Source organism: Aythya fuligula, chromosome 2, assembly GCF_009819795.1.
Source record: "Aythya fuligula isolate bAytFul2 chromosome 2, bAytFul2.pri, whole genome shotgun sequence".
In the NCBI taxonomy this organism is placed as follows: Eukaryota; Metazoa; Chordata; class Aves; order Anseriformes; family Anatidae; genus Aythya; species Aythya fuligula.
The window spans coordinates 91,211,136-91,224,763 of record NC_045560.1 but is presented as its reverse complement, the minus strand read 5'-3'; the positions used below and the strand labels follow the sequence as shown (position 1 = coordinate 91,224,763).

General features: G+C 36.5%; 1 protein-coding gene across 3 annotated transcripts in view; it reads left to right on the top strand.

Moving 5' to 3' along the window:
• The window catches only part of PTPN3 (protein tyrosine phosphatase non-receptor type 3), a 121,683-nt gene that overhangs the window by 61,952 nt on the left and 46,103 nt on the right, over nt 1-13,628 (top strand). For all 3 annotated transcript variants that reach the window (XM_032182622.1, XM_032182621.1, XM_032182623.1), the window contains 4 exons: nt 3,051-3,114; nt 8,004-8,176; nt 9,848-9,982; nt 10,976-11,152. In XM_032182622.1, coding sequence (XP_032038513.1) covers nt 3,051-3,114; nt 8,004-8,176; nt 9,848-9,982; nt 10,976-11,152 — 549 coding nt within the window. The remainder of the gene's footprint in view (nt 1-3,050; nt 3,115-8,003; nt 8,177-9,847; nt 9,983-10,975; nt 11,153-13,628) is intronic.

Genomic DNA, 13,628 nt, shown 5'->3' with positions numbered 1-13,628 from the left:
GTATACTGTAGCCATCCTCAATACATGTCAATAATGTTTTCATACAGCACAGTAGCATCTTGCATTTATCCATCTCTAATGCACACTAAAGCGTAGAAGACTTCTATCTCTCATCTTTATGCCCTGAGCTTTGCCCTTTCATATGTCAGTCTCTCAGCTTCTTTAAACAGCTGCAGGTTTTTAAAATGCTCAGCTGGAGGCACATTTTCTGCCTTCTGCAGGTCTTGTTTGTAGTGTATGCATTCAATTTCTTTTTAGACATCAAAGCAGGATGCATCTTGGTACTACCTGGAGTTTCAATGTATGTTGGCTGCGTTGAAGGTGTGCAGCTAAGGAGACTCCTTAAAGAACATTTTATGCTTTAGAACACAGAAAACATTCAGATAATTGAAATTGTATTTAGTCATCTTATGTAACACCATTTGTAATAAGCAGCTCTTCCTGTGAACTGGGAGAGCTTCAGCATAAATGTGGTGGAACTCAAGGTGGCAGCAGACACCATCAGAGCGCTCTTTCCAGCACAGTAAGTAAAATACTCTGCAGCATTAATGGATGACAACAATACAACTGTGCCATATGGTGGTAGTCAAAGGGGACCAAAAGTTTTCAGCAATGGAGGCAGTGAGAGTGTACTGTCTTGGCAAAAGGAAGGTTTTCAATCAAAGCGACTTATGTAAGAAGCTCACTGATCAGTCAGAGGCAATGCAAGTCAGGATGGGTTTATAAAATAAATTTGGATTTAACACAGTGAGCTCTGGGAAATTATTCTTGGGGTGCTTGACTGTTATGTGATAGTTTCCAGGTCTTTTTGCAAGTAAAATATCTTAAAATATATGAGCTCTCTGTTTTATATCAGCAGCAATTAAGATTGTACATTAAATGCTATTCAGTGTATGCAGTTTCTTTGCTTTGAAAACTTCAGAGAAACTGCTACAGGAATATATGCTACATTACTAGTTAAAATCAAAACCCCACTCAACCAAGTGTTACATAGAATATGACAAAAACTTCTGAATCTTCCTTGAGCAAAGTATGAGACATACAGTTAAGAAATATTTTTGCTTCAGGTCAGAAACTACCAGCTGTTAACAGCGAGTGCCAGGACAGAACTGCCAAGATGATCAGAAATGAATAACTCTGCCCACTAAGTGATAAACCTGCTTTGACCCTTGTGAATGGTAGAGGAATTCAGGAGCCAAAAGATTTATCGTTATCCCTAAGTTTCAGCTACTGTATACTTTAAAACTTAGTGTCAGAATTCAGTTAGCTGCATAGTCACTTGGACAGACTATTGGTGAGTGATGGGGCAGCTGAGCCACTAGTTGGAATAGGAATAACTGCATTCCATTCAGCTCATGTTCTGGATGTGGCACCTTTAAGTACTCGTTAAATCTAAATCCTTCAATACCTTAATCTCTTCCTTTTTTTTTTTTTTTTCTTTTGTAGCTTGTGCTATATGCGAACATTCCCTTGACTAATAGGCAGGGTGCTGCAAACGATTTTGAGTTAGTGTTAAATAAAACTGTCAGATTAGTAACTGTTCTTTGTCACCGAATTAAAGAGGTTTAGTTGTGCTTTAAGAAGGATGAATAGAGTTAAGAGGCATACTGTGCGTAGAGGAGAGTCAAAATAAAAAGACTTAAAGCCCTGGTTTGACATGAAGTGATTATGTGGCCATGCAGTGAATTGTTTTTAAAAAGTGGGGAGAGATGAGAGAGTTCTGTTATTTTTAGATGTTGTCTACCTTTTTGTTGGTTGGAGGGTTTTTTTGCTTAGTTTGCAAGATTAGTTGTTTGTATTTTCTGTTTCTGCTGGTACTACATTAGCTAAGAACAGGGAGTGACAGCGGCTGTGTAAGCTGAGAGCAACTCCAAACACTCACTCGCTTTTTGAAGTGTGAGCTAAGCCAAGAAGCGTGGAGGGAAAGAACCAGTAACCCAAAACTTGAGCAGTACTAGTTCAGCTATGGTGGCACGAGGATTAAGATGGATGGATTTAAATTAGTTCCACTTCAGTAAATAAACTGAAAATTGATATGGCTTACTGGCGACATGGGAATACAAAACTTTTGTATATACAGTACACATCATTACCACTGGAAGCAGCAAGTCAGATGGCACAAGTATTTCCAGAAGGAGAAGTAGATATGATTTAAACCTTCCATTAACTTGCACAATTTGGTTGCAAAGAATGCTGTGGATGAAATTCCTGTTTCTTTGTGGCTCTGTAATTGACAGAGATTTTTGGACATGAGCATGCATTTGGTTATGTAGATAATTTAGATGAATCTTGTTTTCTTGTAGGAACATTCCTGGGCACCTCGAAGTTTACTTAATTTAGCAAAACTGCTAAGGATATAATTAAAATGGAAAGTGTTTAAGCACCAATTGCAACGTAATTCTAACCTTAAAAAGTCTTTATCATACAGTGTATACATAGAAAAGACATGTTCAGTTCTGCTACATAGTTTATGTAGTATTTTTATGCAGTATTAATAAGTGAAATATACATTAACACTTGCATTTTTTATCCTTCAGGTTTGACTTTAATTACAGTGTTTTAGTTGTTAATAAAAGTGAACTATCTTTTAACATTCCATGTCAGTTTTGTGAAGTCTTGGAGAAATTTCAGATACTGTATGACCAACCTTGTCATGTCATTAAGGTCTTAAATTTTGTTCGTTTAGTCACAGTTGTCATATGATTCTTAAGTTATACAAACTTGACACGTTTAACATTCGTGCAGCTAGTAAAGGATGTCATCAAGTTTTTGCTGCAAGAATAGATTTAGTGGGAGAGAATTGCTATGTGAGCTATTTAAAGAGGAAATGAGGAAGAATCTTAATTTTAAAAAGACCTTTCCTTCTTAGCTATTTTTTTTCTTGAAGTTTCTTGAATCTATATACCACTCAGCACTCAGGAGATGGTTGCATATTATTTACTGAATATTTAACAGCTGTAATCTTTTAGACTGCACACAGTATTATTTTTAATTGCTTTTTTTCCCTCTAGGCATTATTTAGTATTTCATGGTCTGTCTCTCTCTTTCAGGGTGAATATATTAAAAATTTCCTTTAAAAGGAAAAAGTTTTTTATACAACAACGGCAAAAACATGTAAGTAGTCATTTCACTTTGTTTTGATTAAATGGTTGTGTTCAAATTTTTGGCCTTAAAATACAGACAATGGAGGGCTGGATCTGTAGGTGCTATTTTATGATAGTTTGCTTTTGAAATTCTGTTTCATTAACTTACCCTTGCTATCACGGTCCTTTTTATGCTTATTCTGCTTCCCATTTTTGTTTCCTTTCCAACATGGAGTACTTCAACCTTCAGTCTGTTGGACCGTGTCCTTTTAACGAAGGTATTTACCCCTGCAGACCTGGGGGAAACACAGATGTTCATCCCCTCTCTAGATTTAGTAACCTAGCATTTTTCTTGCAAGTAACTGCTGCTCTTTTCCTGGCTCACTGTGCCCTGTAGAGCACCTTATGGCATTGAATCTGCTGAACAGCTGCTTATCCTGTCTGGGAGAACTTTGTGAAGTCCCTTCTGGTTTTGGAACTCAGAATTCTGGGGGAGAGGAAGGTACCTGGAGGAAAGGGGAGCTCTGCTGCTGACAGATACGAGATTGGGAACGGGGATAGTGCATAACCCAGCGAACACAGATTGCTAGAGAAGTCTTTTTTAGTTTTGATTGATTTTTCGGTGGTTGTTTTTACCCAAAAAGGGGAGTATTTTTTTTTTAATATTTTTTTTTTTTTTTTTTCCCCTAGATTGGGTATTTTGAAAACTTAAGGAGTGTGCATACATGTACACATTCCTGTGTCAGGGCTCCTGTGTAAAGAAAGTTGAAATCTAGAGGTATTGCTGCTGCAGTAATGCGTGGATGCAGATGGAGTGCACCAATGATAATATTTCGTCTTGTGGGTATCATTACCTACCAGCGAAGTGTCTCAAGTTTTTTTCAAACCATAGGTTTCAAAACATTATTTGTATGTAAATTTTTTTCAGTGTGTTCAAATATGTTTTACTATGTAAAGAAATGAGTGAGTAGTAAGTCACTACTTGTGAGTTGAATTGTATTACGTGATGTATTTGTATTACATGTACAAGTATCACTTTCTAGATTTGAGATCTAAAAATTCACTGATTAGTAGTGTTAAATTCCAGGTATTTTTCATTATATACACTGGGAAAATAAACAGGAGCAGAGTTCTGAGAGTGATTAGTAACAATGGATAGTAAAATGAGGGTACTTACAGGATTTTAGAATCTGGAAGAATGAGGTGCCAATTAGTGACAGTCTCTGGACTTTAGCAATGAACACACATTTTAAATGCTTTGTCAAACTGAAATTCTCTTTCTGGAGACCAGTGTCACTTTGAAAAGAGCAGCATTTTTTGGAGTTTGATCATTTGAACTTTTGTTAAATGATGACAGGTCAAGGACCTTAATTTTTTTTTTATTTCATTTTTTTAACTAATCTCCTCTTAGGTAATCATAGTTCTTTACTTTATAACTCATTGAGATTACAGTAATGCACACTGTGTCCTGCTTAAAATTCTACAGCACTGTAGGAAAAGTAAGGTCAGCCGCATGACCTTTCACTCTTTCTCAGTAAATATGAAAAAGTAGACCAGGTGTGCTATTAAGTCTGTAGATATAGTCATCCTGGTCAATTATCCCCCTTTGCTTGAAGTTTAGGGTAGCAGTCCACATCTCTGCAGTCCTTTAATGGTTCTGCTTTGAACAGTCTGCTGTTGTAATGCAGGGGGAGCAAGGGGGCAGCTGGAATACTGCTGCTTTTCTCCTAAATGCTGGGTCACTTGAGTGGTTTCTGAAGGCAAATGTCTGAGGCAGTGTCATCTTTTTCTTGGAAGTGCATAAGGAAATAGTTAAATAAGGCTTTAAGGAAGGGAGACAGAAGAACGTGGGGAAAGAAGAGCAGATACTGCATATTAGTCGTCAGGTTTTAATTCAAGAAGGCAACAGTGCTATAACATCTCAGAATTTAGCATGTCGTATGTAGATTTCTTTCCAAAATCTACAGTTCTTAAAGGCTATGGATTTGCAGTCATCTGGGATACGCCACGTTTCATTGATTTATTCTCCTTATTTTCCTTGCTCCTTTTTTTTTTTTTTTTTTCCTTACACCACTGTTTTGAAGAATCAATTTACCTTCTCTCTCACTCTTCATTACTCACCTCCTCTTTTACCATCCTACTGCTTCAGTCTATTGATCAGCTCCTTGATAGAAGTGTGCAATATTTCTGTTTCTACTGAAGAGCTACATAAGGACCGGGAAGCAAGACTGATGAATCAGTGAATGTCTGATGTTTTAAAAGCTCGTGATACTGAGACTTAAAGGTGTAAGATTTATGGTAGGAAGAGGAGCTATGCTGATTTACAGACAACATTTTAAAGCTTCCAAAATGGAACTTTATATCAGATGTGCTTATGTAACGCTTAAAAATAACTGCTCCTTTTTTGCATTTTAGCATATATTTTTTACTTCCTATGCTGTAGACATTCCCAAATTCTCTGTGAATGTAATAGGCATTGAGTTCAGAGATGAGATGAGAGTTCTTCCTGATGTTTAAATAGCAAGATGCGCATTTTAGCCATGTTCTCTTTACCTTAATGGCCACAATTTTTTCTAATCCTCACTTCTTGAGAATGACTAAAATAACATTCTTTAGGAACTTGTGTTGAGAAGGATGATAGGCACTAAATCTGTGGAACCCATTAAAACCTTATTCATCCTATAAAATAGTGAATTGATTTAATGGCATGTGAGGTGGCCTGTTAGTGAGCCAGATAGTTAATAAAAGTTTTTGTTTGTTTGTTTGTTTTTTAATTTAAAAACAATATATTTTTCTAAAACTTCTTAAAAGTATTTGTCTCAGTATGTGTCTATATTTAAACTCGCAGCCCAGTTAAAAGTATTTAGGAAGATTCTGTGTCAACAGTTGGGATAAATGCACTTGTGACCAAGATTTGCTACTCTTTTCAAACCTAAATTTAAACATGGAGAACTAGGTATACTTAATTCCTTACCTTTATACAATGGCTTTTCAGTGTAACTGAGATGTTCAGATAAGCTAATTTTTATGCCTATTGAAAGACCAATGCTCTAGACCAAAAAAATCAACCCCGAGTATTTCCTTTAATTTGTTATATAAAACACTTCAAGAGGTATTTAGCCAACAGAATAGGTTAGAAATGCTTTTTGTCATTAAAGCTTTAAGTGCTGTGTGCTTTTTATCTTGCAAGAAATTCTGAGTTAAAATTTCACAGTGTCTGCACACATTATCTTATATAAACTAATTAGAAGTAACTGTGGTGAGCTGACAAAGATGAATTGGTTCCAGCATGCTTGAGGGTCAAAGAGAGAACCCTACTTAAAAAATAAAATAAAAATGTTTCTTGTTTTAATAGATATAGGAAGAATACGCCTGATAGATTACAATCAGTTAAACACTTTGTAATGCCTAAGTGATATTAAAGGGCAAACCCTTTTTAGCTTTCTCTTGTGATTCTCATTGTTTGCTGAGTTTTGCTTTGTTTACAAAATAGAGAATCTGTAAGTGAAGTCATTGCAGTAGCTCAAGTGTTTTGCACAATGTGGTGTTGATCTCTGATACCTGATATTTAACAAATGTTACGGAGAAAGAAAAAGAATACAAGGAATACCATTTGATTATCCCAGCCAAAATGGTCTGTAGTTCCATTTTGTTGTTTGATTGTGAACAAACAAAAGGACCATGCAACTAGAAATTAGGATGTTGTCCAGGTGGGACACTGATTTATTGCTGAAGTCTGTGGAAAAGAGTTTTATTAGGTTTCCAAGTCATTTAATAAAGAGGCTTTACAACCCAAATCCTGATGTCCTCCAAAGTATGAACTAGAAAGAGAGCTTTACCAACATGGCCACCTGCCTAATTATATGTTTTGATATCAAAATTAAGTCATAATTCCAAAAAATAGCTGCAAAGGATAAACGAAGCTGCAAGCTTGCTGTATTTTTTTTCACTGAAGTGCTGAGATCGGATAGCAGTGAACTCAGGTATCCCCTTACCTTGCTTATTACACATACCTTTCTCCTCTGTGCTTTACACTTTGTTCTGCTTTGTTTGTGTTAATAACTGCATTAGCTAGCCAAAGCTGTAGCTTGTGCAAAACTCTCTGGAGCACTGAGACCTGCAATAGTTCAACAAGTGCTGTAATTGTCCAGCGCATAAATGTGGGTGGTACAATTATGTTACACCCGTGTATCACTGAGCACTGAACTTGTAAGTTTGTACGGGGAGACACAAGCTTTCCATTCTGCTTCCTTTTGATCTCCTTATTTTGACCTTGTGTTATCATCCAGAAGACAGGATTGGATTTGAAAAGCAGTAGCAGCAGCTCTAGTCCTTCAATTGCTTTTATTTCCCCAGAAGTTAACATCTTTAGTATCTTCTAAAAGAATATAAGGCAGATGCTTTTTGCATTCTAGCTCTTGAAACAACATTTATATGAAGTCTTATGTGAAGAGTTTGAATTCAAAGATAGATTTTTTTTTTTTTCATTTCTACATTGCACCCTTAATAAAATGGCTAAGAGATTTGTTTGTCATAGGAGGTCAAGATCTGACTGGAAATCTGAAAATCTGCTTAGCTGTTTAGTATTACACTTACATATGCAAAACCTCTGGCACTCTAGACTTAAATATTTCATTAAATTAACATTATAATGATCAGGAACTGATTGTTAATAATATTAATGTTGCTTACACTTTTAAAACATTCACTGTGGAATTTTGAATTTTGTATATTCACAGGGCTGTTTCATCCACCTCCAGCTCAAAGCCTACTGTATGATGAATTTTTGTTTTCCTAAATGTAGTTCGCTTATTTAGGCTAAAAGTAATTTCATTGTTATTTATATGATAGGTTTATGACCTTGTTTGCTCTGTTTGATCTGCTTCTGTGTATTGAAACATAAATTTTCTTACATTACAGAATGAGTCCAGAGAGCATATTGTTGCCTTCAACATGTTAAATTACAGAGCATGCAAAAATCTGTGGAAGTCTTGCGTAGAGCATCACACATTTTTTCAGGCAAAGAAGTCGCTACCTCATGAAAAAAAGATACTGTCACATTATTGGACTCTGGGTTCTAGAAATCCAGCAAAGTAAGTATTGTGTGAAAGCATGTTTTACATCGTAAATGGGGAAGGGAGGACTTGTGTCAGAGGTAGCTGAAGTTGGAGTTGCAGAGCTCAGTTCTGCTTACTGCTGCATTGGTCTTTGTAAACTGTTGGATAAAATATGTATCTTTTTCTCCCTTTCTTTCCCCAACATGTTTTCATTACAGTGGAATATTCATAAGAAGTTATTGAATATAAGTATGTTTTACTGGTATTTTTTCAACTTGCCTTTTCAGTTTAAGGCATAAAAACACTTGAAAGTAAATATGTTATGTGGCTAATGATCCAATAAGACAGTTTGCAGAACAGATTTGTTTTGAACTGTTTACTCCTTATTGTTATATACACAGTTTAATATGTTAGTACCATGCTCTTCAGAAATTGCCCTAATTGAGTACCAGGATGCCAATTAGTGACATGGAGATGAATATATTTTTCCCATCCAAACATTGAAGATACCACTGTCATGACACTTCTTATTGTTTATTTGCTTTGTTGACTTCTGCTAGTCATTGAGCTGGTAGTTTCATAATGGTATCACAGATCTAGTTCCTGAAAAGTCGTACTTCAGAGCCTGTCATATTGCATGAAGTTAGGATTGACTCTTCCCATATGCACCATCTGGGCTGGAAGTCTTACATCATTATCCTCTCTGAGGATAATGGTTTTGGACAGTTCTTTAGTTCTTTGGTTATCTGTACTCTGTGTAGACTTTCTGAAAAGCTGCTTGTTTTGATGTTTTTTGGAGAAGTGTTTTAATTTTCTCTCCGTTATTTTTGCAGTGTGTTCACTTCACTGTTGTTCCTTTTATTTAATTTGTCTGATTATCTTTTTCATACTTGGGCATAGATTCAGATTCTAACTGATGTCATCATGCTTCAAGTAGCTTCCCAGACTTTGTGGCTGGATTTTCATATTCTCATGTCTCTTTTAATACTGCATAAATTTGTAGCACGGGAGGGGACTAGCATTGCCTGTATATTAGGGCAGTAAAGCCACAAGGGTTGTCCCAGCCACAAGAATGTTCATAAAATTCTGTTTTCCACTGGAGTGGAATTTCCATATTTTTACCTTGTAGTAGATCATACTAAGTGTTTAAACATCTGTATTTTGAGGATTAGCTCCTTTATGGGTTGTTATGAACTTGTTCTTCCGATGCTGATGGTATTGAGGAGGTGACTTTCTCAAAGCTTTCTCTAATGGTGTATTCCTGCAATGGATATGTCAACCAACGTGGCATCATTCTGGAAACAGTATATATATATATTGTTAAAGTGGTTCTGCACTGTTAAGCCACTAGTGAAATGTCTATAATCTTTTGCCTATACTTGAATAGTTTTGTCAGACACTATTGGTTTGGTGCCAATATAACATACCAAATTTCCTGTTTTCCCCTCCATCTTCTTGAACACAATTAGGTTAAAAATAACTCTCAGAGACGGTTATTTTTACCCAGGTTTTTAATTAGCATTGTAGCAGGGATGAACAGTTTTATTGCCACGAGTAAGGGACAGCTAATGGCTCTGTGACTGAGGGATAAGAACACGGGACTCTTTAAAACATGAATTATGAAATTGACTTTCAAAACGTATTTTATTTCATTGAATTTTCCTATGCAAAATAATTAACAAGTTTTTATTTTTGTGTTCTTTTCAGGTCTGTAAACAGCCAGTACTGCAGAAAAGTCATAGGTGGGATGGTTTGGAACCCATCTATGAGGAGATCTTTATCTGTTGAGCATTTAGAGACCAAAAGCCTTCCTTCTCGATCCCCTCCTATTACCCCTAATTGGTAAATCACGTTTCAGCCTTTACCCTCCCTTCCAGCCTCCTACCTTTTCTAATTGTATGTATTCTAGCAGACTAGTTATGTAGTGCCTACGTACACATTTAAATATGCTGGTATTTTGAGAATAGATATGATGACAGCAGAAGAGTGGGTATCATTTACCTCCACATCAGCAAAGTTTTTGATAGTGTCTGTAAAAATGTTCTATCCACGTTATGATACTTTGTTCTGGATAGGTGGACAAACAGATTAAGAAAAAATACGGGTGGGGTGGGGGTGGGGGGTTGGATGACTGCAATAATTTCTACCCTACCTGAAGACTAGTAACAAGTGGAGTAACAACCTGGATATATTAACAGAAGCACAGATGGTAGATCAAGGAAGTGAGTTATCCCCATTTTGTTCAGCATTCATTAGACCTTCATCTAAAATGCTGCAAACAGTTTTGGGCCCACCAATACAAACAGGAGTGAGCTCAGCAAAAGCCAACAGCTACCAAGACAGCTATGGGGCCAGAGCACTTCCTCTGTGAGGCTGAGATAAGGTATTAGGAAGAAATTCTTTATTATGAGGGTGGTGAGGCACTGGAACAAGTTGCCTAGGGAAGTTGGTGATGTCTCACCCCTAGGAGGGTTCAAGGCCAGGCTGGATGAAGCTTTGGGCAGCCTGGTTTAGTGGAATGTGTCCCTTTCCATGGCAGGGGGGTTGGAACTAGGTGATCTTTCAGGTCTCTTCCAACCCAAGCCATTCTATGATTCTACGATTATAACTTCAACAAGTCCAGGCAGCATTTGGGGGACACACGTGTACTGAACCTAGCATACCATAACAATTTTTTTAAAAACTGATATATCCACTATTTAAGATGAGACCTGTGCACCTAACATATAAAGACTTTAGGACATAGATTGCAGTAGGATTGAAATCACCTTGAAAGAATTCTACATGCTATTCAATTACAACCTACCTACCTGTATTCATGTTCCTTTTTTTAAGGCGGAGTCCTAGACTACGTCATGAAATTCGTAAACCACGACACTCGTCTGTAGATAACCTTACAAATGAGATTACCTATATTACTGAGACAGAGGATGTTTTTTATACGTATAAGGGCTCTCCAACATCAAAAGACAGCGATTCAGAGTTCTCTCAGAACCGTAGTCCACAGAGGAGGTAAGACCTTCAGCAAACAGTTCATTGCCTATTTTGATTTAAAACCAAAACAGCTTTGGCACAAAACAGTCATAAGTTATAATATTAAAGTTCTCAGTAGCTGAGTTCTCAGTAAAATTAAAGAAGACATGCCTGTTCGTACCTGTAATATCCCATTTCCAAGTAGCTTCTGCAGCCCTTTCTGACCTGTTGCAAACTTTCTTTCTTTTGGGGAACCTTTATTGAACTCTTAAGAGTTGATTTATGTTCCCCATTATCAGTCCCAGCTGAGTTGAAAGACTTACTGCATTTGATTAAACATGCGAACATAATACGAGCAGTCATCCATCTTTCTCTTTCTCAGAGGAACTGTAGATTGCCTCTCTGAAGGCAGTCTCTTCTTTTCACCTTCAGCTACTTTGCTCTGTGCCAGTTGTTCTCCCTTGTGGCAGTCTAACCACTGCTAGGTTTACGTTCAGGACTTGAAGCTCCTATCTTTGTACAGTGATTATATATTTGCTTATATATTATATTCAATGTATGTCTTTCCTATTACTTTATTCATGAGTAACTTCATATTAATGCAATGTTAACTTAAAAATAATAATAAATGTATCAAGGCATTGATCGGTCAATTTCAGAAAGAAAACAGAGCTACTTTGCAACTTTCAGATGGGAGAATACTGTGCATTAAAATGCAGCTTCATTTATAATGTTATAAAAGGAAAACAGTTTCTGGTGGCCCCTTATAACTCAAAAGCATGATGTATTTTGAGCAGCAATGTATTAGTGCAAGTTGAGAAGAATAACCTATCTCTTTGATGGTGTGCAACCACTAGCTGTGGCTGCAAATCCTGGACATGAAGTGTTTTCATCGTATTTGAAGACAACGTTATTGTTACTACATCATAGCAGAGAGGTTTCTATGAAAGAACTGAAAATTTAACGTGTTGTATGCATATTTGGAGCTTGTCACTGTGGTCTTTGAAAATATTTTTCTCTTATTCTTATTGGAAGTCAGAGGAACCGTAGTACTAGTAGTATCAGTAATAGCCATAATAATATATGTGATGATGCCTCTAGATGTTATAAACAGTCATAGATATTAAACCACATCTTTCCTGTGTTATGACGTGCACAGGCAGATTATACATTTGCAGAAGTAGTTTTAAAATAAAGTCAATGAGAGGAACATCGTATGAGGAGATGATGAGTATAGAAGTTGTAGACAAAAAAATAAAAAGCCACTCTATGTGACTGTGACTGGTAGATTGTGTCCTGCCTTCAACTTTCTTGTTGCTTTTATTGTTTTTTCTTCAATTTTCTTTTTAGTTTTCTTCCTCTGCATTTTTTCTCCTTCCTGTTTCACCTTTCCTATGTCTGCTGAGAGTGGAGGGAGAAAGCCTGTTTTTGAAGGTATTTCTCCCAGTGAAAATAAGGCATTCTAAAGTTGAAAATAGCACGTTGATTTCTTTTCCGAGCAGTGAAAGATTCTGCTGTATCACTCACTCTGGAGAAAACTATGTTATAGAAAACTAGGTTTGTATGAATTAATAAGTTATTCCCAACGTATTATTTGTTTCTTTGGAATATTTATAGTATTTGACCCTATGCAGAACTGCAAAAATGCTTGCATAAATCTGATGAACTGTTAGGCTTCTGTGAAATAAAATGATCATTAATACCTCAAAAATTGAGGTCAAATATACAGTAACCAGACAAATAAAAAAATGTTTATTCTCTAAACTGAAATTTCAACAGTTTATATTAATCCACATTCCGATTTTTTATTCTTATATGTTCTTACTTTAGCCATTACTTGCCTCACTCCGTTTGTTGAAAGATAAAAAGTAAAATTTAGTCTATATGTGTGGACAAACCTTTCTTTCTCTGAGTGCTTTATTGAAAGAGCTATCTACCAGCTAAATCTGCTTTATAAGAAAAAAGCTTAACTAAAAAAGGGCAGGTTTAGATTAGATATAAGGAAGAAATTCTTTACTGTGAGAGTGGTGAGGCACAGGCTGCCCAGAGAAGCTGTGGATGCCCCATCCATGGAAGTGCTCAAAGCCAGGTTGGATGGGGCTTGGAGCAACCTGATCTAGTGGGAGGTGTCCCTGCCCATGGCATGGGGTTTGGAAACAGATGATCCTTCAGATCTCTTCCAACCCAAGCCGTTCTATGAACTTGCATTTCTTTAGTATTAAGTATAGACAAACATTTGTCCTGGACTTCTGGAACAGTTCAGGAATATTTAGTTTTTAACTAGCAAACACCGTACAGTGTACTGATAAATCTTTTAAAGCTATCTTACCTATTTTTGCTGTGCTTGTCTTTAGTAGATTTGAATTGACGTGATTGAAACATGCTTTAGATAAATACTGAAACTGAAAATCTGTCATTGCTTTTCTTGTAGAGGAGGGCCAAGAGTATCTTCTTATTGTCCTGACATTGTCTTTAGAGTGCTCATTTTTCTCCCAACCTGCAGTCTCATGTTATC